The sequence below is a fragment of the Camelus ferus genome, chromosome 3 (genome assembly GCF_009834535.1).
Source record: "Camelus ferus isolate YT-003-E chromosome 3, BCGSAC_Cfer_1.0, whole genome shotgun sequence".
Lineage (NCBI taxonomy): Eukaryota > Metazoa > Chordata > Mammalia > Artiodactyla > Camelidae > Camelus > Camelus ferus.
Window position 1 is genome coordinate 26,688,648 of NC_045698.1, and position 26,799 is coordinate 26,715,446.

General features: G+C 42.3%; 1 protein-coding gene across 3 annotated transcripts in view; it reads left to right on the forward strand.

The window, feature by feature from the left end:
• The window catches only part of EGFLAM (EGF like, fibronectin type III and laminin G domains), a 161,899-nt gene that overhangs the window by 66,411 nt on the left and 68,689 nt on the right, over positions 1-26,799 (forward strand). For all 3 annotated transcript variants that reach the window (XM_032471204.1, XM_032471203.1, XM_006185144.3), the window contains exons 5-7: positions 1,873-1,990; positions 3,244-3,379; positions 20,157-20,323. In XM_032471204.1, the coding sequence (XP_032327095.1) occupies positions 1,873-1,990; positions 3,244-3,379; positions 20,157-20,323 (421 nt within the window). The remainder of the gene's footprint in view (positions 1-1,872; positions 1,991-3,243; positions 3,380-20,156; positions 20,324-26,799) is intronic.

The following is a 26,799-nucleotide window of genomic DNA, read 5'->3' on the forward strand; positions in this document are numbered from 1 at the left end:
GACATTGCCATCGAGTTGAGAGCAGAGTTGTGGTGGTGACTTTGTTAAGAACATCTCAATTGTTTGTGGTGAGGAGAGGCCAGATGGGAGCAAGCTGAAGAGTGAATAGAGGTGAGGAAGTGGAGACAACTTCAAGAAGGTTGCTTCTGTGGAGAGGAGGGAGGGGCGCATGTGTGGTGGTGGTGGGGGGTAATTAATTGTTTTTAGGATGAGAGTGACTTGAGTACAGGAAGTAGATACAGAAGGATCAGGTGGATAGGGGAGAGGTGGGAGATACAGGAGAAAGAGAGGAGGGGGGACAGATGGAATTCAGAGGCCAGGAGGTGAGCCAAGCCCTAGACCAGTGGTTCACAAACCTGGCTGCCCATGTTAGAATCTCCTGGAGAGCTTTAAACAAATTGGCACCTAGGCCCTGCCCACCAGAGATTCTGATATAAGTGGTCTGGAGTGGAGTCTAAGCATTGGTATCTTTTAGCTCTTCCAGTGGTTCTAATGTGCTTTTGGGGTTAAGAACTACTGCGGTTAAGTATTCGATAATTATTTGCTGAATCCTTTAAAAAAGTTTTGTTGATCAGTTGATTAGTTTTCCTTAGCAGCAATGAATGTTTAATCATGTTGCGAAGAAATACAGGACAGGATCCCTGCTCTCCAGTGGTTTGCAGTCCTATAGGAGAAAGAGTAATAATTTGTGACACATGTAAGTGCTCATTAAATGGCACAGCACCTGGTAGGGTGACAGCAAGTCTGTGTGGTCAGGTGTCGAGGGGAAGATTCAGGCCTCAAAGCAGTGGTGGAACCTAGGTGAGCAGAGAAGAGGAGGGTTTTCAAGTACCCAAGGCAATAATCATTACAACTCTGTTTCTTGAGGACATCCCTGGTACCAGCTACTTTCCATACACTATCCCAAATATTGTAACTGGGCGAGATAGTTATATATCATCCCTATTTTACAGAGGAAGAAACTGAGCCTCAGGGAATTTATTATCAAGGCCATAGCTAGCAATAAGTGGCAGAGTCAAGATTCACGCCCAGGACTGATTGATTCCAAAGCCAGTGTTCTTTCCACTATGAAGTGCTGAGATCAGTGGGACCCAGGCTGCCACTTACTATTTATCACTGTAGCCTGAAATACATGTCACTTTTGTCAAAAACCAAGGAGGAACAAGTCCTCTTCAGCTGGGGCTTTTTGGCTGTGGCCATTTGTGCTAAGTTCACAGGGTGAAGTTCACAGACACATCCATCATCAGTCCTCGTGGTTCTCAGTGTGGGGTCCATGGACCACCAGCAGCATCACTTGGGAACTTTTTAGGAATGCAAGTTCTTAGGCCCCTTCTCAGATTTACTGAATCAGAAACGTTGGGTGCCAGGCTCAGCAGTTTGTTTTAAGAAGCCTTCCTGTTGATTTGATGCAGTTTAAAATTTGGGAACCAAAGTTTGAGTCCCTGCTTTACGGGTACACATCAAGACCTCAGTTTTCTGTTGTGGCTAGTCCCTCAGCATCTGTGATGTGCAAATGGGAAGAAAGAACTGTGGGATTTCAACCCTGGAAAAGATTGTTACCTGAATTCCAGCAGCCTAGTACTCTTGAGCGAAGAACTCAAATGTTAAAAGCAACATCTGACAGGGTGAATGAGTTCCACTTCTAGGACAGTGTATAGATTTCAATAAAGGGTAGTTCTCTGGTCTTGGTGAAATATGTCATGGTGTTTTCCTCTGCAAATTAAAAATCTTGGCCAGTCCCAGAGAAAGCAAAACAGCCTCTCTCCCAAGCAATTTCACAGGGGCCTCGAGATGCAGCCCTCATGGAAATTGTCTAGTTTTCCTCAAAAGAGCTTCTGATCATTGACACATTTCCTGTTTGGTCATCGGCAGGAGGAAGTGGTCGGAGATTTGAAACCAGCCACTGAGTACCAAGTGAGCGTAGCAGCTTACAGCCAGACTGGCAAAGGGCGGCTTAGCTCCCCTCGGCATGTTACCACTTTACCCCAAGGTAAAACTGGTTGGATTCATTAATAATAGTAAAGTGATGGGTGCTGTTCATTCATTCCGTCATTCAGTGTATATCAGTGGGGACCTACTCCGTGCCAGGTTTTGGGAATTCAGAGGTAAACAAAAACAGGTGAACAAAAAACCCTAGCCCTCTTAGAACTCAGTGGGGTGGGTCAAGGCATTATCTAATCAATGTGTAGCCACAGATAGGGATAGTGCTTTCAGAGCGCTGTAAGAACGTGCAAAGGAGAATCAACGTAGGCGTGCGGTAAGGATTCCCTGAGGTGAGGACGAGTGGAGATCTGATTAAGTAAGTGGGAACTAAGAGGAAGGGGAATGGGAGAAAAGATCTCACAGGCCAAGGGAATCCAGCAAAGGCTCACTGAGGTGGTACCGTGCCGGGCACTGGGGGACTTGAAAACATCATTGCTCACCGGAGCTCACTGAGGAGGGAGAAGCAAATGGTAAGCAGGTAGCTCCAAGGTCTGCCCAGCTGGCTCTGGACACTTAACGGGAGCACTTCCTCCACCCCGAGGCTCGGTGGGTGGGGGTGAGGGGAGTTCAGAAAGAACCATGTCTTTGGCTCAGACTTTGGAACCTGCATAGGATTTTTGCTAGGAAGCAAAAACAGGAAAAATGTTTCTGGTCGAAGTAACAGTGTAAAGAAAGGCTGGGAGATGTGAGTAAGTCTGGATAAGAAAACAGTAAGAGCGGTTACCTCGGGTGGTAGGATCATCCTGCATCTTCACACAGGAGGGCAGCTCCCAAATGTCCTACCACTGGTCTGTATTCTCATGATCTGGGGGAAAAGACACACAAACACAAGAATTCAAAGGAGGTGGCAGTAACACTAAGCATTTAATTTCCTTGTTGGTCCATACCAATTTCAACACGCAGACAGAGATGACAGGTTATTAGGAGGCGTGATGGAAGGTTTTAAAGGGTACACAGCACTGTGTGTCCCAGGGTCAACAGTCTGGACATAATTTAGTAGGATTTCCATCCCAGAGTCCTGGGGAAGGGAAGACCAGCTCTTACGGACTCAAATCTTACATGAATCCAGTTGCGATGATTTTTTGTGTTCACTTGGTTGGGATTTTGAGGCTGTTTATTTTATGTATGTGTGTGTATATATATATGTGTATGTGTGTGTGTGTGTGTGTGTGTGTGTGTGTGTGTGTGTGTGTATTATATAAGCTCTCCAATAGCAAAGACTACAGCCAACTCTATTTGTTTGCTGTCTGTCCTGCCTAGATTCCTGCCTGCCTCCAGCTGCACCCCAGCAGCCGCACGTCACTGTGGTTTCTGATTCGGAAGTGGCCCTATCTTGGAAGCCTGGGGAGGGTGACGGAAGCTCCCCTATTCAGTTCTATTCTGTGGAATTCATCAGGTGAGTTTGTGTGTCACATTCAGAAGCCAAATGCATTGACGGCAGGTATTATGAGCGTGATGGGAGACTCCACTGCATTTGTATTCAAGAGGTGCCAAGGCTTGGGGCCTAGATTTACACTCCAACCCTGAGCCAGCTCCTGTCCCCTCTTCGGTGGTGGGGCATCTGGTAGACCCGTCTGTACTCACCTTTTCTCCATCTCCACATCAGATTGTCCTTGGCTCTGGAAACTCCTGAAGTATCACTGCTGACAAGCCTGCCTGCATTTCAGTCTTGAAACTTGCCTCCGTGGCTTTGAAACATTATATTTGAAGTGTATATTTGATGGTGACTTTTCTCGAGGGGAGGGGGGTGGCTTACAACAACAAGTACAATTCATTGTTTCCTTTGCATCTGTATTGCCGTGGGGCAGGTTTCCTGGTTTCGTTTTTTCAACTCTTTTCTCTGCCTCTCCAGTTCTCCTATTCAGATTATCAGAGGGTAGAAGAGTGATTAGAAGTTCTTCTAAGAACTGATAGATGTAAAAACATGGATTCTCAAAGCTGTGATCTAAATTTAAGCGAAAACGACAACAACAACAAAAAAACCCCAACCAACCAAACAACGAGCAAAAGTGATTCCCAATCTAAGGCCCTTCCTCTGAACTCTAGTTAGAGCTGAATTTGAATTGAAGCACCGAGCCGATGAACAGTGTTCTCTGCATTAAAGGTGATGGGTCTGTCTGAGGCCAGCTGCTTCATGGATCCATAAAGAGAATAGCTCAGCACCTCATTCCTGAGGCTCTCTGAAGCTGGGATGAAGGGTTCTGCCAAGATCTGATTAGCTCTGCTTGTTTCTTGACTTCCTAGCCTATTCTCTGGTAGTAGGAAACGGGTATTTGTTTCTTCAGAGAAGTACTGCACCGAGTCTCTTTTACCGCTTGAGCACGGAGCTTGTTTCGGGCAGGGCTTACTGAGTTGCAGGTGGCAGAGGCTTGAAAGAAGATGAGGCAGTAATATCGGCCCCTGTGACTGTCAAGTCTGGTGGCAAATCTAAACTCGAGGAGGACCATCTGTGTGTCACATCAGCAGTCTGTCTCCATTCATCTCTGTCCTATGTGTCCCCCTCCATTGGCTTCATTTTCAAGGCTCTTATATGGTGGCAAGGTGGCCACCAGGCATGGCAGGCTTGCTGTCTGCTAGCTTAGCTCCGCCTGGAAAAGAGTGGCTCTATCTCAGTGGACTTAAGAGTCTCAATATTCATTCTAATTGGCCAGGCTTAAGCCCCTCTTCATTCTCTGAGCCAATCTCTGGCCAAGGAGAAGAGGACACTAATTGGCCAGGCACTTGTCATATTCTGAGCTCTAGAACTAAGGACTGGTGGGTCATTCAGACCTGAAGTACATGAATTGAGAGTTCAGGAGGGTTTGGCTTCTTAAAGGAAGGTTGTGGTGCGATTAATTGGAAAAAGGAGGAACAGATGCTGGGAAATTTTTAAAAATTAATAAATAAAAGCTGCCCACTGCAAAGCTCCAGACCAGTGCCCTTCACTGAGGATAATCTACAGTCCTGCCGTTGAACAAGATTTGGTGGCAAAGCCCAGAATGTGCTAGAGTAGGAAAGATTCAAAGCCCAGTTCCGAAAGTAGTTAAATGTGAAACAATGGAAAGTCCTAAAACCTCAGCTTTCTCATCTGTAAAACTTGGAGTGAAACTTAACATTTTTAATTCACTTGTCTAACACCAGCAAAGCAAAATGTAATACTTTAAAATTTTGAAAAATGCAACGTTTTTTATAGTAGCCTAGCAGATCATCCGTATAACCCCCAGCAAAGATGATGGTTATCATTTACTATTAATTCTGTGCCAAAATATGTATTTTTCCAACTTAAGTCTGGTGTATTGGTAAAAGGTAGAAATTGCAGTTTCTTAACCTGCCTGCATAACTGAAAGAGAAGATGAAAGAGATTCATTGGACTTAGAACCAGAACTGGAAGAGTGCTGCCTCTTCTACTGCCAGCAGGGGGCACAGTGCAAATCACTTCCCCTCCTGAAGACACAGGATCTTTCATAGTTTGGGATCCCCCAAAAGAAAGCGTTTTACAAGGACTTGGGTGCAAGTAGCTTATTTTATTTGGAGGCAGGAATGAGAAAGTTGGGAGGGGGATGGAGGACATGTGACTGTGTGTTACTGAAGTCACTTCTGCAGGCCGTGAGGCTCCACTCACGGCTGGATTCCCCTGAGATCTCTCTGGGGCATACAGAATTCCTCTTGAGACTGTGCAGCACAGGGAGCTATATTCAGTATCTTGCAATAAACCTATAATGAAAAGGAATATATATATGTATAACTGAAACATTATGCTGTACACCTGAAATTAATGCAATAGTGTAAACCGACTATACTTAAATTAAAATTTTTTTTAAAAAAATCATGTTACACATTAAAAAAAACAAAGACAAGAGCCATTTACTCACTGGCTTCTGTCCTCTTTTTATTGACTGAAGATTTCCCCTTGAGGTATAACTTCCCAGCCATCTAGGCTCTGCTGGCCTGTGGATTAAGGTAGCAGGTCTAGGGATAAAAGAAGTGATATGAGCACAGCATGTGCTTGAGATTTGATGCTGACCTTGCGAGGCAAGTTGGCCTCACATGAAACTCTCCACATCCGCATGGCTGCTGAAATCAGAAGTAGGACAAGGGGAGGTGGGTGACCCACGCCCCAAAAACATTGACTACAAGATCCTTATCTGAAAATTATGAGTGATAACTTCTTCTTTTTAAATTTTTAGTTTCCTATTTTCCCATTACTTTTATTTGGGGTGGGGAGTAGGTAATCTGGTTTATTTATTTATTTATTCTTAGCGGAGGGGATTGAACCCAGGACCTCATGCATGCTTAGCTCTACCACTTGAGCTATTACCATCCCCAAAATATGAGTGATAACTTCTTCTAGCATTGTAGTACGTCAGTATGAGGATCAAGTGAAATCACATATGAGAAAGAGCTTTGTGGACATCAAAAACCTGTACTAATGTAAGGTATATGTGGGTGTTATGTACCTGTGTTTAATAATTATAATTCTTTTCCATCAAAAATGCATCTTAAGATTCAGAACTGTCTCTTAACATTTGAGGAGCTCTGGCCCCAAATTCCTATGTATAAATATTTTAAAAGTATATACTATTCTAACAAACTGCTAAATATTTTAGAAATCTCTTTATCTTAATAAATATACCTTTACAATGTCCTGGTAAGCTAGCTTCAAATTTAGAACTCTTGGATATCTCGGTGTTCCAAATGGAATATGGTAGAATAGGGAAAACCAGCTCCTGGTTCCAGCACCTATGCTAGGAATTCTGCTTCTATTATCTCTTCCAGAATATGTAAACTTGGGCAAGTTATTTTATCTCAGGACCTCCATTACCTTGTCTATAATATCAAGCTAAAGTGACCCTCATTGCAGAGTTGTTGTTTACAGTCTTCATAGAGTGTTTGTACATAGTAGACATTTAATTGTTTCCTTCCCCCTCAACCCTGTACCATTATTTCCCTTTTACAAAGAAAGAAACTAGGGCTCCATCGCTGAAGTTGCTTTGTCAAGGTAAAATGACTCATTAGGGACAATTAAAATTAGAACCGAAGTCTCCTGACTTCCAGTCCAAGGCTCTTCCTACAAAACTCTATGTCTCTGTCATGTCTGTGATCCACCTTCAGAGATGGAAGTCGAGACTCAGCCCGCCCAGAGCCCTGCTGCCTGAGGAAATGGGCAGCCTTATCTTCGGCTGCTGTTTGCTGTTATTCCTGAGAGGAAGCTTTCAAGGCTTATTGTGGCATTTAATGTTTGGCTGCAAAATAAATCCCCACATTCATTTGTATGTATTTCAGAGTCTATCCCATTTCAGTTGAGAGTCTGAGGATAAGTGGTTAGAAAGAGCTTTCCTGGGCTCTGAATCAGAAAATGCAGTTAATGTGAAAGGTTTTGAGGGTCTTCAGTCACCTGTCTTTCCCAGAGAGTTCTGTTTAATGTTTAATGTTGAATTCCTTTTGCCCAGATACCTCTTGTGTACAGAAACACCTGTGACAGGTCTCTGTGTGAGCCAAAAGTTTCTTTTTATATCCAAGAAGCAGGCCTTTAACAGGCCGAGGCTAGGAAATTGTAGAAATGCATGTATTGCCAGTACTTATCCTCAGATTTCACTCATCTTGATGTGAAGTTCTTGTCTGAGTCCCATCACTGGGAGATTGGGCTCCAGCTCTCTCTCTGTCTTGGTAGGTGCTTATACATCAGTTCTTCTTCTTCTTTTTTTTTTTCAGTTGTTCTTCTTACTCAGTGATGATAATGATGTCAAAGGCATTGCTTGGAAATAGTCTTAAAAAACTATTAAAGAAATATTTAACTGTCTAATAAGAGATTAACCTAAGAAGTGACACTAGATCAGGGTATGGGACACTGACTGCTTATTTGCTACTTTTGGTCATATTTCAGGCGGACATTCAGTGTATTTGTTGTGCTCTCTTGGGTCATGGGTTTAGAACCAAGCAAATTTTTGTTCCTCCTCCAGCTTCTACCTCCCATAAAATAGAGGGCCCCCCAAGGTGAGCACCTCGAAGGCATGCTCTCCGTGGCTGTATGAGAGAGGAGGCTTGGTCTCTGGCTCAGGCAGGAGGAGGTTTTAGATGAGAGTGATCTTCATAATCTTTCCCATAGTTGGCCTGCGGGCTATTCATCAACTTCCTTATTTACAGTAGATTTTAAGTTTTTAATCAATGTAGAAAGATTTGAAGAGGCAAATTCTAAGTAAGCCTGCAGGCTATAACATATTTTGCAATGCTTTTAAAACTTTTTCCTCCTGCTTTTTTTTTTTTAAACAGAAAAACCATGCATTTGAAGTGAAGAAAAATATTTTATTTCTAAAGTGATACTGAAAATTTCTTTGTGGGCAGCAGTCTTAGTGTTCATTAAAATAAGAACCAAGCATAAATATAGCTACCTATGTTTTGAAATATTTTGGCTAAAAATATCTGAGAAACTTTTCTCTTTCTGCCTAAGAATTTCCCCAGGGTAAATCCTTTTCTCATAAGTAAAAAATATATACTATAGTGGCAATGAAAACCAAAGGCCTGAAAAAATATTCCTCACCTCTGATGGTCCAGTTGGAGTGCCATATTCCACATATGCTGCCTGTTAGATTGTTTAAAAGTGAAAAATAGTTTTCATTTAATGCATCTATAGTTCTCCTGCAGGTGTGACCTGATTAGTTAAAATTGCTTCAGAACTTTGCATTGTCGGTTTTTGGAAAGGGTAGATGAAAGCTTTCAGTGGCTCTTTTCAATAAAATGTCCACCACTGGCTAATTTTGGGTGCATAGAAAGCTCAAAATATTTTTGTATATATTTTAGGGACACAAGTCAAGAAAAGTTGATCTCTAAATCTCAGCCCAAGACAGACTAATAAATGAAAATGAGTAATGCTTCCTCTCTTTTCTCGTTCACACGTTTCTGCCTACATAATTCCCTGGTCCCTTGCAGAATCCTTCCATTAGAAGACTCGCAAAATTCATCTTCAGGCGGGGCTGCTTTTAAGCTGATTTGCAGTGTCTATGTTTTGGTTTGACTTGAGAATCTCAAGGTCATGCACACCTGGGTGGGGTTTTTAAAATTATTTTACAAACGGATATTTTTGTTAAAAGTCATGTCTTTCCATCCCATCATAAACTTCCTCCATCTACAAATAACAAATGAATTTAATGAGTTTCCTCCTAGGAAATGACCCTACAAAGGCTGTTACTGAAATGAAGATCAAGTCTGGGATTCAAAGTGCAAGCCAAATGGATTATGGATTTTCCTTGGAGAGTTTTAAAGGATGACGTGACTTGACTCATGGTCAAGGTCACAGGCTATGAAGGTTAAAGACGTTTTTTTCATTCAGACTTGAGATGTACAGTCCAATTCTTGGTATCATTTCTCAGGGTTAAGTTTTTCCAAATGTGGAGTCTGAAGACGCAGCTCTGAGCTGGCCTCTAATCCTGGGGACAAGTGGCTTGATTCCATTTCTAAGCTTCCCTACATAGGAAATAAGGCTGGGCTGTTTGACCTCTATAATCTGGTCACTCCGACAAAGGTGAGGCAGCTGGTTACTGCACAGCCTCTGGACCTAGCTCCCTGGTCCAACCCTCATCTCCACCACTTTTAAACCATAGTTGAATTATTTCACTTCTCTGTGCCTCAGACAGAAGAATGGGGTAACAGTTTACTTACCTCATAGGATTGTTGTGAGATTAAATGAGCTGATGCACACAAAATGTACCAAAAAACTCCTGGCATGTAGTCCGTGCTCAACTGATGCGAAATACTCCTAGTAAGGCTTTTGTGATAGGTCTTTTCTGCTTTCCTTTATAGCCATGCTCCTCCTTGGCTAGAGGTCTTTATGCTTGTGATTCTCTGCCAGGATAGTTCTGCTTCTTTACCTAGTGTCTACTGAAGTAAATGCACAACCTAGAAGTTGAGAGTTATGTTTAATTCAGCAGACATTTCTGAGGGCTTGAACCCCTTCAAGCCCAGGGTGACAGCCTCTCAGATTACTCTGACGGACTGCTCCGAAAAGGTAGGGGAGGAGCCAGGATGTATAGGAGTTTTACAACAAAGACCAGGTAGTCAGAACATTCAAAGATTATTGTTAACTAAAGAAAACCAGACATCTCAAGTTAAAGAACTTAGTCCTTTTCTGTGTATGGGAGGGAGCAAATGTCTGGGTTCATAGAAATCATTCCCTTGACAAGCACCTAGCTATCTAGGGCCAGTGTCTTGTCCTATCACATTCTGAGTCCTCTCAGTTGGGGGTGCTGCAGAGGCCAGGCTGCCTGCTTGTCTGCATCCTGAGTTGGCAGTAGCAGCTGGTGACTTAAGTACCTCTTCCTCCAGGAAGCCTTCCATGAACCCCTGCCCCCTCCTCAGACTAGGTTAGGTATACCTGAAACATTAACTTGCAATACTCAGCACCCTTGTAGTTAATTACTTGTTCAAGGTCTGTCTTCCTTGCCTGGACATGAGGGTAGTGTCTTGACTTCCTCCCCCCTGTAGAATATGGCACCTAGCATGGAGTAACATACCACCTGTCAGATAGGAGCTGGTGAACATTTGGACACAGGCAGTCATGGGATTGAATCTAGAGAATGATCCACAATTAGCTGCAACCTTGCACAAGATCCTTCATCTCTCTGAGCCTTACTTCCCTTGGCTGTAAAGTAGGGATGCTAATAGTGGCTACCTCAGAAGAATTATGAAGATGAAAAGATGTCTGTTCAGTTCTTAGAAGAGTAGCTTATGGAAGACTCTTTTTTTTTTTTTTAATGTTGGTCCTTTTCCTTACCCTGAGCCACATGGAAATGGAAATGTATTACCATACTAGCCACAGGAGATTCAGTGAATCTTTTACCACTAATCTCTGAGGGAGGCCACAACAGTAACCAACATCCTTCCTTACCAACTGCAGAAATAAAAGCCAGACAAAACCCAACATGGATCTGCACACATGTTTCCTTGCCCTCCCCTGGACCCAAAGTTATTTATTGCTTTTGTTTTCTCATCATAAAAGGGACCTTGGTATGTAGTAAAGCTTCAAGTAATGCCTAATGTATAAGACTAACTTGAAAGTTCCTGTTGTGATTTTATTTCATATTGAATGATAACGTGTGTTTCGGAGCTCTTCATCACACGCAAGTGAACTGCCAACTTTTTTCGTAGGGTTTTACTAGAATTTATAGCAATAACTGGGCAAATGGCTGCACTATTTAACAGTAATGGAGCCCTGTGTTGGTTTTCCTGCCCCCGAAAGTATAAAACTTGATATATTTAAAGAATTGTTACACAGTTAATTAATTGGGGGAATAATGGGAAAAAACAAACAAAGAATTTCCCTTTCTTTTCAAGAAAGTGTTTAGGAAGTTGTGCCATTTAAGAATGAAAAATTCCTTCTTCTTATCTTTGGTTTCCAAATTGAAAATCTCAGAACCACCTTCCAGACAGGTGCCTAGTCCCAGAAATTCTGGTAGCCATCCAGTTCCTCCACTGAGGCTCACACAGAAGGGTGATTCTGAATGTTTTTGCAGAAGTTTGACCTACAGTTCTACAAATTGATCCCTTAAAACTTCATTCCCTCTCACTGAGCTTTCCTGATATAATCCCTGGTCAGATTGATGGGAGTTGACATAAATTGAATTCTTGTGTACCAGCGTTGGGAGCCATTTGTAAACTACAAATGAAAGTGTTCTCTCCAGTTGCCCTGCCAGGAACAAATTGCCAGCTGAGTTTATCATTACCCCATTCTAGCCATCTGTTTGTCATTTGGTTGGGTTGAACCAATTCATAAAGAAAGAAAGAAGGCTGAAAGCTGAAGGTCAAATAATATATCATTTTTTTTTTTTAAACTGTGACTACTTAGTGGTTTTGGACTTTCCTCTGCAATTCATTTAGTGTAGAGCAAGCCCTGCATACGAGCACGTCTGTAAAACTGAGAGAGCTGGAGGCTCCTCCTCACACGAGGTTTTCTTTCACTCCTGTCGTGTTCACCCCGGATAATCTGTGGGGCCCTGTCTCTTCTCTTAGAGCGAGGTGCTTCAAGGGCAGTCTGCAGATCTCCAAGGGGTTCATGGATAAAAGTCAAAGGGTCCCTGAACTTTGGTTGGACAAAAAAGGACATTCTTAGTTTTACCAACTGAAATTTAATGTTTTCTTCAAATGTGAATGTAATCAACAGCCCACAGTGGTATTAGCAATTCCTGTGACCTTGTCACCACTAGCATCACAGGTATGTTCTTATTCCATTACAGTTGTTGCACGTGTCCCAAAATACTGTTAATGCTTATTACTACTATGAAATTATTGTAGTTATTAAATCCGTTGCTAGGTATTATTGTTTAATGTGTTCATGAAGAAGTGTATCAATTAATATATCGTAATTTTTTATTGCCTTGGTAGTTGTTTTCAGTAGAACTGGTTTCCTTTGTGATCCTATGCATTTTATTTTGTGCGTTTAAAAATATTATTCTGAGAAGGGATTCACAGGTTCCATCAGACTGTCAAAGTGGCACAAACAACATTAAAGATTTTTGTCTTAGACCAGAGACTGGCAAACTTTTTCTACAGGGTCAGGTAATAAATAGTTTGTGCTTTGCCAGCTATGTAGTCTCCCATTTTGTAGCAGGAAAGCAACCACAGACAATACCTAAACAAACGGGTGTGGTTGTTTTCCAATAAAACTTTATTTACAAAAACTGGCAGCCAGCTGAAGTTTGCCGTCCCTTGGTTTAGGGCATCGTGTTATTCCTAACGTCAAATTCTGAAGCTATTTCAATTCAGTTTAGTTCACCCTTTATTGGATGCTTACTTTGTGCGTATGCGCATCCAAACATGTACATATAGAGTGTCTTCTATAGACAAAGCATGTGCAAGGGATTTAGGAGGGGAATCAGCTATTGTCTCTGCTTGGACAGCCCAGTGGGGAAGGTGGACGAGCAGAGTCCAGAGTGTTGAGTGTTGCAGGCAGGGGAGGGGACCAGGGGCCTAGAAGAACCTTGGCATCTGACCCAGTTTTAAAGGAATCTGGAAAGGCCTCCTACAAGAGCTAAGGAGGACACACCGGCGATAACCAGGCACGGGGAAGAGAGGAAGCAACATGAAAAGGCTCAGGCCAGAAGAAGCAGTGACTTGGAGACAAAAAGAAAATGTTCTCAGAATTGCTTAGAAGCCCCAAGCTGAGTGTGATGAGAGATAAGACTGGGTAGATAAGCAAGAGTTGGAGCAGGAAAGGCATTAGAAAAGAGCTCATGTTTGTCCTGAAGGGAATAGGGAGCTATGGGAGTGTCAAGCAGGAGAGGGACTGATGGAATTTGCTTTCTGAAAGATCACACAGATATTCCAAGGGGCACAGAGATGATTAAGACAATCAGCATGTTAATGAGCTAGTAGGGAAGATAAATATAAAATTACATTAGAAGGTGTTATATTTAGTGTAACCGAATCAGATTTCAGGGATGGGAAGGTCCAGACAAGATTCTTACCAATTTTGTTTCTGAAAGGATGCTTACAAGAAATAACATAAAGGAAGATATTGAAGGAAGAAATCTCCAAATAATCGAAGGGCCTCCAGAAAACATTAAACCACGGAATGCTAGGTCTGTTATCGAGGGAAGGAGGCCACGTATATCTCTGGTTGCACTGTAATTAGGCTTGCCGTCTCTTGCCCCTAGAGTGGCCTCCACTGTCAGGGCCATTCTGGATGTTCTGCTGGATCCCCTAGAGGACTGTTTTCTGCTCCAAGAAATTCCACTCTCAAAACTATTCTCCCAGCAGGATTTAACCATTGCTAGGCGAGTTTCCTAGTTAATGCCTGCAACATGCTTGAGCTGCAATCCCCACTTCAGCTCAAACTTTCTAGAGAAGGAGTTCTCAACCCATGGGTGGTGGTTCATTAGGAGGTAGTGAAATCCAGCCGAGGGGGTCCTGATCAACGTTTTTCAGAAGCAAAATGAAAAAGAAAGGAAAAATATCAGAGGATATCACACATAATGGAAATAAGAATTATTTTGTGAAACTTGTGTTTCCATTGTGTGTGTGTGCATGTGTGTAAGTCTGTCTGGTGTGTACTGGGTCACAGTGTTTGATGTATGTCTTGTGGATCATTGAAAAAGGTTGAAAACTGTGCTGTAGAGACTGACGTATCAGAGCACCCTTGGAGTTTAACAGGGTTCATTGCCACTTTCTGAACATTTAACTGTAAGTCATAGATTCCTCTCCGTGGCTGAAAAAAAAAAGTTTTCTTTATTCTTGGAGTTTTAGAGTTGAAAGTGCCATCTAAGGTATTTTAGAAGAAAAACTTCTAGTCCAGTGTTTTTCAAATTATGGGTCACAACACTTCAACCAGTGATGAAATCACTTTAGTGGGTTCTTATCAGCATTTGTTAAAAAAGAAGGAAAAAAAAGAGAAAGAAGAGAAAATAGAAAAGTGAACAATTTAGTAAAGATAAATATTTTTTCCTGAAACTTTTATTTTGGGTTTGTACTCACATATATGAATAGGCATATTGGGTTGTTATGCAAAAACATATTTCTTACTGTGCATTGTGGTCAGAGACACTGAATGAAATTCAGCCTCCTACCGGTAACCTAGCTGGTTACATTTCTGATGGATGGCCACCCAGCCTCTGCTTCAGCACAGCCTCTGATGCAGAGCTCAGCCCTTTCAAGTAGTTGGCTTCATTGTTGACCATTCCTTACTGCCATCAAAGGGTTTTCCTTTAATGTGCTGCATTTGGCTTCCCTGTAAGGAACCACTGGGCCTCCTAGTCTGATACTGAAAACCCAGAAGTCGTCTTCACCATCTTTATTTAACACCGACTATCACTTATCTAAAGACACTAGCCTAGGCTTATTATGTCCTCTCCATCCCAAGCCAATCAGTACCAGTCCTTGGAACTCTGCCTCAAGAGGAGATGGGTCCTGTATGTCTTCTTTGGAAACATGTCTATTCAAGTTCTTGGCTCATTTTTTAATGGGACTGTTTGTTTGTTTTTGCTATTGAATTGTGAGCATAGAATATCTTTCCATTTATTTATATATTCTTCAGTTTCTTTCATTAGTGTCTTATATTTTTTGGTGTACAGAACATTCACTTGGTTAAATTAGCTCCTGAATATTTTGTTTTTGATATTATTGTAAATGGGATTATTTCCTTAATTTCTTTTTCAGATAGTTTATTAGTGTATAGAAACAGAACTGATTTGGTTTTGTTCGTTGTTTGTTTGTTTTTGTATCTTGGAACTTTGCTGAATTTGTTCATTAGTTCCAACAGTTTTGAGTGGAGTATTTAAGGTTTCCTATATATGATACCATGTCATCTGCAAACAGAGAAATTTGACTTCTTCCTTTCCAATTTGGATGGCTTTTATTTCTTTCTCTTGCTCAACTGCCCTGGTTTGGACTTCCAGTACCAGGTTTCATAGAAATGGTGAGAGTGGGTGCCTTTGAGCGCCCTTGTTCTTGGTCTTAGAAGAAAAATGTTCAGCTTTGCACTTTGAGTAAGTTGTTAGCTGTGGGCTTGTCATATATGGCCTTTATTATGTTGAGGTAAATTCCTTCTACGCCTGATTTGTTGAGAGTTTTTTTCATGAAGGTATGCAGAATTTTATCAAATGCTTTTTTCTGCATTTATTGAGATGGTCATCTGTCTTTCATCCCTCATTCTGCTAATGTGATGGATCAGATTTATTGATTTGCATATGTTGAATCATTCTTTCATCCCAGGGATAAATTCCACTTGATCATGTAAGATCATTTTAAAGTGCTGTCAAATTCGGTTTGCTAGTATTTCTTTTATTTCTGTGAAAAATGCTGTTGGAATTTTGATAGGGATTGCATTGAATATGTAGATTGCTTTGGGTAGTGGGGGCATTTTAACCACACCTGTAAGGTATCACTTACAATTTCTGCTTACAATTTTTTTCTTATTTTAAAAATGTGAAGTCACCTGCAAAGTTTTCAGGCTGCAACATCCCTCTAGAATTGTATCCTCTCCTTCTCACTCCTTTACAGTTGTCTTGCTTTCATTTAGTTCAGAGGCAATTAAGTTTTAGTGGTTCAGCTTTAACAAGTCATTCAAAACCATTCAACATAGCTATCACTTTTAGTTTTTACTCGTATTCACTGTTTACATAATATTGCATTAAATAACATAATTACAATAGCAAACACAAAAGTCATAAAGAAATTTGGGAATAAACACAGCTAACTTTGATAAGTCAACAGCTGAATTAGTGGGGACAAAGAAAGACCACTGGTTAACTGACAAATTGGTGAAGTAGAGGTTGGTAAGGAAAGCTTTGAGTATGTGTGATATGCGGAGAGGTGCTGGGTATTCATTTACCTCCTTACGGCTAATGTTTTTATATGTGATACTCATCTTTTATGTAGATTAATTGATCATCCATATTAGGGACCCATATTATTTACTCTCTTCGGATATCCCACACTGTATTTTGCATGCAGTGGAGCTTAATTTATTCCCATGATATATAGAGCTAACACTGTACTCATCTCTTCTCCACCCAAAGATGCTGTATTCCTTTTCAGTTATCAAAATCCAAATATATTTGAAATCTAACTTAAGTTCTTTCCCTAGAATTCCAGTTCACATTGACCCATTCAAATATAGCCCTTGAAATGTGCTACTTTGCACTGGCTTCCTACGGATCCTTAGATGTATTATCTGCCAATTAAACTACAAACTCCCTGAGAATGAAACTGTGCTTATAGTTCCTTGGGGCCTCCCAGAATATAGCTTCTGTGATGGATGCATGGTTGATAATCATTAATCACTTGCCAGTTGAGTGGCCCAAGGCAGCCACCTACTGGGTTTGATGTTACCAAGAAAAATGACTGTCCACTGAGGTTGAAGTTGGCAATAGGCAAGGTGGTCAAAATGCCACAAGAAAAGGAATAAAATAGAAAAATATACCACCCAGTGGTTTTATGACTTTGGATAAATGATTTTCCTTCAGTGTCCACATGGGTAAAATGCGAGGCTGGCCTAGACAGTGACTCTAAAAGTTTTGGGATCATGATTATCTTTGAGAATCTGATAAGAAGTGAAGGACACTTTACTTAGGAAAATGAAATGATGTTCACATATAAAATCTGGCGTGTAATCTCTAAGAGCCCTTAGATACTTGGACTAAATGATTTCTAAGGTTCCTGATAACCAGGCTGGATGTTAACATTGCCAATGGTAGTAATGCTTCTTCCCACCAAAATGAACCAATGGGCGAGTCTTGCTTACTTGAATCAGCTATTTGGGTTTTGAATGGCCACTGCTGGCTGAATTGCATCTGCTCCGCTTGAACTCCCCTGCCCAACCTCCTTCCAGAGGTGTCCTCCTGATCTCCTGAAATACAGGATGTCCAGCCCAAGTCTATCCCACATTTTGGAAAAGTGCTAAAGTACCTGCCCTGCTAGTAAGCTGTCCATCCTTACCTAGACAGCAGCGTTTTTGTAGTCACTTCCTCCCCTCTAGCCTTTTCCTTGTTAGGGAAATTGGCAGGCTAGTGTTGCTATGGTGATTTGACTGGCAACTTTGTAGTTAGGATAAAATGATTTCCTTTAGTGGAAAAAGATAAAGCTATTGTTTGAGGTTGATCCAAAAGAGTGCTTTTGCCTGATTATCGTTCTCTCAACTTCACCTTTGCACTTTTGTACCTCAAGAGACTCTAAAAATTTAAATGCATTTAAATGCAAAAGCCCTGACAAAATCAGAGGCAAAATGTTAGAGGTTTTGAACTGGCAATCTACATAAGCTTTCCTCTCTCATTCTATAGAATGGAATTAAATGTTCATGATGTCAATCTCTTATTTACTGAAAATATAGCTTGCTTTCTTGCATGAAATGAATGAATACAAATAATTTCTTTTGTGTGTGTGTGTGTGTGTGTGTGTGTGTGTGTGTGTGTGTGGAAGTGGGTGGGGAGCTGTAATTTTTGCATGAAGATTGTTGCAGATATTTGCAGGTAGCCCTGGGTAGACAATGGCACATTCTGAGAGCAGCTACCAGTCCTTTCCTCTATAAATGCCACAGGGGAAGCTTAGCAAAGGATAACTGGATACCTTTATCTAAAGATCACATCTTTTCTGACTTTACTGTTAGGTATCCCCTGTGGCTTTCCTCTGTGAAGTTATTTTGTTCTAATTTGAGTTTATAAATGTGTTTCCTTCCACTCACTGCGGTTTTCTCTTTGATGACGAAGTTAGTTTACATGGAGAAGTCCATCTTTAGGGAAAGGATACCAAGAGAGAGAAATGAGCCTTGCTTCCTCCAGTGGACTTGCCCTGTGACCTCTGCTTCTCCAAACATGTGAATTCTCATGAGATACGGGCCCCATAAACTCCTTGGCACCATGGTGAGCCCATGGAAGCATCTTTTACTGGGCTTTAATTAAGGATTCCGTCTGGTTTTCAACAATTCTTGTTAATGAAAAACTAGGCAAGAACATATTAGAGGTATCTGTGTACTGTCCAGGCATCTCCTTTTGGCAAAATTAATCTCATTTCCTTGCTTAGTAAGTTGTTCATAAAGGCCAAACATCAGTCTTTTTTTTGCTTCCTGCCTTCCTCTAAATATCTGCGAGCATATTTAAGAATAAAGGAACTGAGAAGTGGTTGGGGAGCAAACTAAGGGATGGAATCTAGAACCCCAACCACTATCAGCCGAGTTTTTTATTCAGCATCAAGGATCTTCTTAATCTATCCTTTCTTCATCAAACCAAGTTGGCCTCACCATTTATCAGCTGTGTGATCTCAGGCAAGTTACTTACCCAATCTGTGCCTTAGTTCCCTCTTTAAAGGAAGGGGAGATATTTAATATTAGTATCTACTACATTGGGTAATTGTGAGAAGTAAATGAGTTGAAGTACTACAACAGTGCTCAATACTTCACATGAACTTGATGAATAATGGCTACTACTAGCTATTAACACAAAATCTCTACTCCAGGTAGGCCATTTACCCTGTCCCCTAGCCATGCACAAACATTCCCAAATTTCATCTTGCATTCTTGTTACCCAGGAAGCTCTCTGTTCACCCTCCAATCAGGAAGTCTGTATAGAGCAACACTGTCCAATGGAAAATGTAAGCCTATATGAGATTTTAAGTTTTTTTAACAGGGGCCTTTAAAAGGTGATAAGAAACAAGTAAAATTAATTTTAATAATCAGTATATTTAATCCACTGAATCCAAAATATTATCATTTCAACATGTAATCAATATAAATATTCCTGAGATAGTTTAAGCTCTAAAAAGAATCCACTGTACATTGTACACTTACAGCACATCCCAGTTCAGACGAGCCACATTTCAAGCACTGAGTAGCTCCATTGCATTGAACACACAGGTGTCGAGTAAGCAGGTGGCCGAGGGTTGCCACCAGCCCTGTGGGAAGGGAAGCCACACTGAGTGTTTACAGTGTGATGCCAGGCACGGTGCTGGGGACACAGCGCTCATTTCTCCTCTAGGACAGCCCTCTTAGGTAGGTACTTTTATCACCCCCATTTTACAGATGAGAAACTAGAGACCTAAAGAATTGAAAGAGCAGCTAGTAAGGAGTAGAGGCGGAATTTGGACAGCTCAGTCCAGCTCCAGCATTCATTCTCTTACCCTAGGAATGTTGCCTCTCCCCACCCCAGAAGGAGGCTCTAAGTGAAGGTCTGGAGTCTCCATAGAGTTCTCGGGAAAACGTGCGAACATTTGGCAAGTCGGCACAGTTGCACAATTTTGTTGAGTGAGAACGGCCACGAACAGAATCTTCCTGGGTTTTCCCATGGCAGTTCATGCAATTAGCCACCCTATAAAATTTATATTTGTTTGTTTTGTGAACAGATTGTGACTAGATGGAATCTGTGCTCTCCTGACCTGTGGGAATGGGGACTGTCAGGGGAAGGCGTGTTTACGAAACATCTGGAAGACAGAGTCCTTGCAAATAAACTCCTATTTGGGGATCTTTTCACCATGAAAGTGGGTGATCTTGAAGCCATGGCCCTAAAAATGATATGCTTGTTTTTATTAGCAAGGACTTAAAAATGATGACCTATGATTTAAAATCAGAGTGACTTTTAGATAGGAAATGTTCACTCATTTTTCTAAGTATTGCTCCCAGATTTCAAACGCTGTTACTTTACCCAGCCCGCAAGCTTTCCTTTGCTCTGCTGTTCCTGAACTACTGCTTCTTGTTCTGTTTTTGTTTTTAATCAATAAAGGCCAGATTTCGACAAGAGTTGGACCTTAATCCAAGAGCAGATCCAGATGGACTCCATGGTTATCAAGGGCCTTGATCCGGATACCAACTACCAGTTTGCCGTGAGGGCCATGAACCCCCACGGCCCCAGCCCCCGCAGCCAGCCCAGCAACACCATCCGAACCGCCCGTGAGTACCACGGCCCTTCTGAAGGACAGACGTAGCGGCAATGCTGGGGTTGTGTCCTGAGGACCCACTTGACCGAGGTTTCTTAGCGCCCTGCAGAAGGGCAGCCTGGGATGGGGCTGTTCTCAGCCTTTCCTGCTGTGGTTTTCCCAGCCCTTTGGAAGTTAGAGGCGCTCAACAGGGACAGGCTGTTTCTGTGTACAGGAGGTCAGCAGAAGATTTATTTTTGCATTATCCTGAGGGAGTTTGAGGTCAGTTTTCTTTCATGAGTGCAAAATAGACCACATAAAGAGATGGTGTGCCTTCCCCCCACCCTCTTTTCATTTAATGGAAAAAAAAAGGATTCATCTCAGAATCATAGAAGAAAAAAAACTCTTCGGAGTCAGTCTTCACCGACAAATCAAGGATGCTCAAGTAAAATCAGCCTCTCTGAAGGATGGTCAGGGAGAATCCAAGCTGCTAGCGTGCTGATATATAGCTGGGGGTCTGGCGGATGGCTTAGGTTCCCGTCGGTCACAGCGCCCTCTCTGGGGGTGGGCGGAAACTTGGACCAGTTCATCAGATCACCTGGGGATTCTGTGAAGAGTCAGATTCTGATGATGGTCTCGGGTTTCAGAAGCTCCCACATGATTCAAGAACCACATTTAGATTTCTTAGACCACCTTGCCAATCTGCCTTAGAAATCTTTGTCTTATGGAAGTAGGGAGTACATTTAAATAAACCCAGGACCCTCTGTAGTGCGGAGATCTCAGAACATTTTTTGTTTGAAGACTGTTATCTTTTCAATTTTACCGATAAATTCCGCCAGGTTCTTGTGTCTGAAGAGCCCTCCTGCCGTCCCTGGGTCCCCTTTGCCTGGGAAAGGAGCTCAGAAAAGAAGCCTGCTTAGCACTGTCAGAGGCCTTCCCTTGGCCAGCACAGAGCCCTGTTTTTATTGGTTAGGTGATCTGAGTAAACTCCTCCCCTCTCCTCGCACAACACCTGCAGCTGACTTCCGTGCCTACCTTCTGTTCCAGGGGTATAGATTCAAGTTCCCCAAGTCCTAGGAATTTTGGCTCTTCTGAAAACAGCTCTTACCCTGACCTTGAACGGTAGGCCTCCGTCCCTCAGATGGAATTGTTGGGAGATACGGGGATACGGCATGGTCACACCACACACACACACACACCCGTACATACACAGTGACAATGGTCCCTCGGCAATTGTTTCACTGCTTTTGTTTAGAATTTAGGAACTAAAACTCCCCAGTTACATGGCAAAGGATGGAGCTCCTCCTTTCTAGAAAAAATGGTAACAATTTTGTTTCAGATTGAAAGAGGGCCTCCTTCTCCTCTGGCTGGATGAGATCCATATGGTATTCTTCGGCTAAACTTTGTGTTGTGTGGTCAGAAATCAGGGCAGCAGTAGTGGAGGCAGTCCTCAGGGTCTGACTGTTTTTGGAAACATGTACTTTGTCCTTTTGCTTTATAAACTCTGCAGGCAGAGTTGTGTTCCCACCCACCCTTCCCCAGCATCGAACTCCTCTGCCCCCATCCTATGAGCTGGCCCGCGCTCACTTACCTCATATCCTTTAGGGTCTCCTCCACAGAGGCAAGAAAGCCGGAGGAGGAGCTATCACTACTCAGCTGGCCCTGGATGTGGGTGTGGAGACTGGAGTCAGGGGAGGGGGCCTCGGGAGAAGCATCTCTTGAACTTTTTCTTTTTAAAGTGAAACACTACTCTGGTCTTGGAGTTTCTGATAATTATTTCCCCATTGGTGGATGCCAGCTTTGTGAATTAAGTGGAATAAGGTATGTGAAAATTCTTTACAGATACAGAACATTTCATTGCAACAGGTCTCTTATGTGAAGTAAAACTTTACCATTTTGAAGTAATTGTGTGCAGGGGATGTGGCCAATTCAGTGAGAACTCTCAATTATGAAATGTTCTGAAATAAATACAATTCAACTGTTTTACATCCATATGGTTACTCAAATCAGGATAACAGAAACCAAGTTTATTAGATGGCTGGTTTCTTAAATATATACACATGTGCTGTCATTGGTACTTCAATTGTAATTTTTTTGTCATGATCGTTTCTAATGTTTTAGAAAACCCTGTATTCTGGCACATTTCACACTTCTTATTCTGCTGTTTGTCTAGATGATTATTTTACCTCCCAAACCTGCTTTTCAATATGTAAAAATTCCTACTTATCAAATAGCCCTTATCAGAATTATAGTAAATTCTAAATATCAGAGCTACCATTGGGAAAACCTCCCATGAGTGGGCACTGCCCTGAGCGCTTACCTGGAAACCCCCATTATTAATCCTGGCAAAAACCCTGGGCTGAAGGAATAGTCTCCCACTTTATTGATTTTAAAAATTGAGTCTTTGAAAGGTTACATATTTTGCCAGGAATAATAGTTGTAAAGGCAGGATTTGAACTCAGGTTTGGCTGACCACTAAACCACTTCTCTGAGTGGGATTCAAATTAAAGAAGGTTCTTATTCTTCTATTGTGAAGTAGCATGTGAAAGGTAAGGTCAGCAGTTAAACTACAGGGGGCCATCCTTGGAGAATCCATGGGCTCAGGAAGTTCTGACAGCACAGGACAAACCTCTAATAATTTTTTTCTTTTCAAACCTGTGAGGTTGTATTGTACATGGAAAAAGGCAAATAAAACATACACGTAGGCACTAAATTCTATCGGTAAGCATCGGTACAGCCCTGGGAGTTTACAGCCAGCAGCCCTTGTGCTGGGTTAGACCCAAGCCACGCCAGTTGTTAAATATTTTGAATGCTGCCCTGAAGGGATTTGTGAGACTAGTGTTTCCGCATGTTGGGTATCCCCTCTCTCGTTGCTCCCACTCCTCCCCGCTTCCAGGTCCTTCCTACGTGGATGTTTCCTTGGTTCATGCCCATTTTGCTTCCTGAACAGCGAACCTCAGAATAGACATTCAGGTTGACCACCCATGCGCAGAGGGCCCAGTGGGAACCCTTAGAGCCCACCCTGGACACCACCAGTCACTGGGCTCCTCTGTTGCCTGTTTCAGGCCTGTATCTACCTCCTTTCATTAAAAAAAAATAACCCATCACAAAGCACTGATTTTTGCCCAGACCCATCAATACCAGACTCTGTTAGCAGCTTAGTTGCTCAGTTGGGGCAACTGGTTGACCTCAGGTGCTCTTGTGAGGTAGTTACTGAAAGCCAGGGCCCAGGGACCTTAACTGCTGCTCAGCCTGTGTGAAGAGCGGTGAGGGCTCAATGTCCACATCTGATCTCAGTTCCACAACATTACAACTAGAACGGGAAGGGAAAATTAAGATGTTTTAGTGTCCACGTTCCCTAATGAGAAACAGGTCATTTCAGACCTTAAATAATAAAGACATTACCAGGTATTTACTTCCATTTTCTCAGCAGGGACTTTCCATAAATATTAATGCCTGTTCTGTTCTCATGACTCCTCCCTCTTTATCCTGTCCTACTGTACTTCTTTCCTTAAGAAAGAAATACCAAAAACATTATAATTTGCCTATTATTCTATGGCATGCTTTTCCTCCTTTGATTGATCTTATAAATTAGCCAATCAGAGCAGGGGGCTCTGTGGAGCCTCATGGACACAGGTACACATGTGGCTTTGTAATAAGATGTGTATTTGCCCCGTCTGGTGGTCACTTCTCTGGGACCCAAGCTTAGTTTGAAGAAAGATGGAACAAGTAATAAAGGACATGAACTATAAATAATAGAAGTGGCCGAAGTCAGAAAGTCATGTGTTTTCTTTTTTCCCCCCAAAGACAAATGAAATGAAATGAAAAATCACTCATATGTGTGACCAACTCTAGGCTTATATAACCTTCCCTGGGAACCGAGCTTGGTCCTACCACCCAAAACCATTTAATTTCTCATGTTCTGTTCTCCTGATATAGGCAGAGAAAGAACCAATAAGTTTTTCACTGCAGTGAAATTGGTATCCTCAGGGCGGTCCCCAGTAGAAGGTGTTCTTTTGTTCCCAGCAAAAGTCATTTTGCTCCTTTCTGCCCTGGGGGCTTTTGCACCTTCCGTTTCCTCTGCTTAGAACTCTCTTTCTCACCAGATCTTTTCATGACCCCTTGATCACCTCCCCACTTCTTCTTTTAGACCATAGCTCAGATGTCAGTCCCCCAGACAGGCTCCCCTAAACTCCACACACTGTTTCCTCGGCCCCATTCCCTGCTTCTCTAGAGCCCTTTTACTGTTTGAAGTTGTTAGTTATCTATCTCCCCCTCCAGGATAAGCTCCATAGTGGAGTCAAAATGATTCATTCAGGGCTGCGTTCCCAACACCCTGCACAAAGCAGGCTCTCAATAAGTACTGATCGAGTGACTGAATGTGACTTCACAAGCTAAGGGCCCGTGATGACTATGGAGCCTGGATAGCTCGCTGCTTCCACTGTCTGGGAAATTCAAAGAGAAGATGCAGTGAGAAAGCTAGTCTGGAAACCCACCAGGCAGAGAGTGGGTTTTCTATGGGCAAGATTCATAGGCAGAGTTGAACTCCCAGAATTGCAATGAGACACAAATAAGAAAAAAAGTAGAGCTTCAAGGGAGGAAGGAAGGAAGGAAGGGAAGGAGGGAGAAAGCAAACCCAGAGAGTTTAAGTTCAAGGCAATAAGGATGGAAAGGAGGCCTCTGAGAGAGATTTCAGTGATCAGAAGAATACCATTTGCGGATAAAGGAGGTGAGGAAGTGAGAGACATTTCCCATCTCTTTCAAATCAAACCCTCATTTTACTCCTGTGTTCTTTCTTGATCATTAGAATAAGCTTTAACATTTCTATGCTAAATTAGAGTACATTTTCTCCCTGGTCCTCGTAAGTCTGCTTCTGGTCTCGGGTCCTCAGAGATAGGTATGGAGGAGTGAGAAGTGCTTCGTTTGGGTTTGGTGTTCGTCTTGCCCTTCTCCCCACAATCCATTTTCTTCAACAGTTTCAGAAACTTCCTCTGAGCTGAGACAACCCACTCTAGTCCCAATCAATCAAATTTCTTCAGCAAACCTGATTCCATACGTTCCTCGCCTCCCCTGCCACCCCATCTCACTTTTCTTGTCTCTACCGTCCTGCTTACTCAGACGTTGCTTTGTTCAGCTGTTGCTGGGTGTGTGTCTGTTTATGCCCTTGGTCACGCTAGTGTCTATTTGTGAATCTGGCTTTTGCCCAGTTTTGCTTTGAGATTTGGGCCTTTGTTTTTAATTGCCTGACTGTCTCCCCAGGGACCAGCTCAGCATGCTAGGCCTCCTAGGTACATGTTCTCATATATGTAGTCGCAAAATAGATTTCCTTTACCCCCAGTCACTAACAAAGTCTCCTATTTGGCAGCAGTGCCCTGAATTGGCTACAGCAGTGAGCAGAGGGGAAACAGGTGGGAGCCGGAGGCAGTGGCATCCCTGGGGGAAGGCGCAGAAGCATTCAGGAAGGAACTGGAAGTAGCTTCTTCCAAAATCCTTCTAGCAATTCCCGTACAACCTGCTGCCTCTTTTGGCAAATGCCTGTAAATATAAAGTCCTCACAACCTTTGAAAACTCCTCACTGCTCCCCAACACTGTACCTTTGGCCAGAGCAAATCTGGCAGCCATATCTGGGTCCAAGGGCCAGGAGAACTGTCCTCTTATTACATTGCTGTGAGACCTTCTTGAGAAAGTCACAATCTCTCTGGGCCTCAGTGTCCTCATCTCTAAAATGGGTACAATAATGTCTGAGACAGGTAGTATTTTCTACTTTTCAAGATTATTTTGAGGAAATCCCTGTGAAACAGATTATGACATCTGCCCACTTTTCAAGATGAAGGAGTTTTTTAAAAAAATTTGTTGTTGTTTGTTTGTTTTGGGGGGTAATTAAGTTTATTTACCTTTCTAATGGAGGTACTGGGGACTGAACCTAGGACCTCATGCATGCTGAGCACACACTCTACCACTGAGCTATACCCTCCCCACTGAAAGAGATGTCTACACCAGTTTCCTCCACGCATAAATCCCGAAGGATGGTGTAACTGACCTGGGTGACCACCAGCCGCTCAGTCGCTTTTTCTTTATGACTCAGTGCCCTGAGCTGTGCTCTTGGGCCTCAAAGGCATTAGAATGTCAGATTTCAGAAACCAAGGGTCAGGGGCAAAAAGTTTCCAGACAGAAATGGAAGATCAGAAGTGACCAGGGTTACTCTTTGATTAGGTTAAGTAGAATCATTAGAATGGGTTTTGGTTGGTTGGTTAGTCTTAAAAGACTGCAGACTTAGAAGACATCAGAGAATTAAAACTGCAAGCCACAATGAACTATGCTAACAGCATAATTTCATCTCTCATCACTCAAGCATATTCTGAACTCAGGCAAAGAGGGAAAAAAGCAAAAAAATTCCACAAAGTTATAGAACTATATCTCTAGTTTTTATTTGTTTGATTTTAACTTTCTAAATGTTAAAAATTTATTTAGACAGGGTCAGCAAAATTTTCTGGAGAGGGCAAGGGAGTA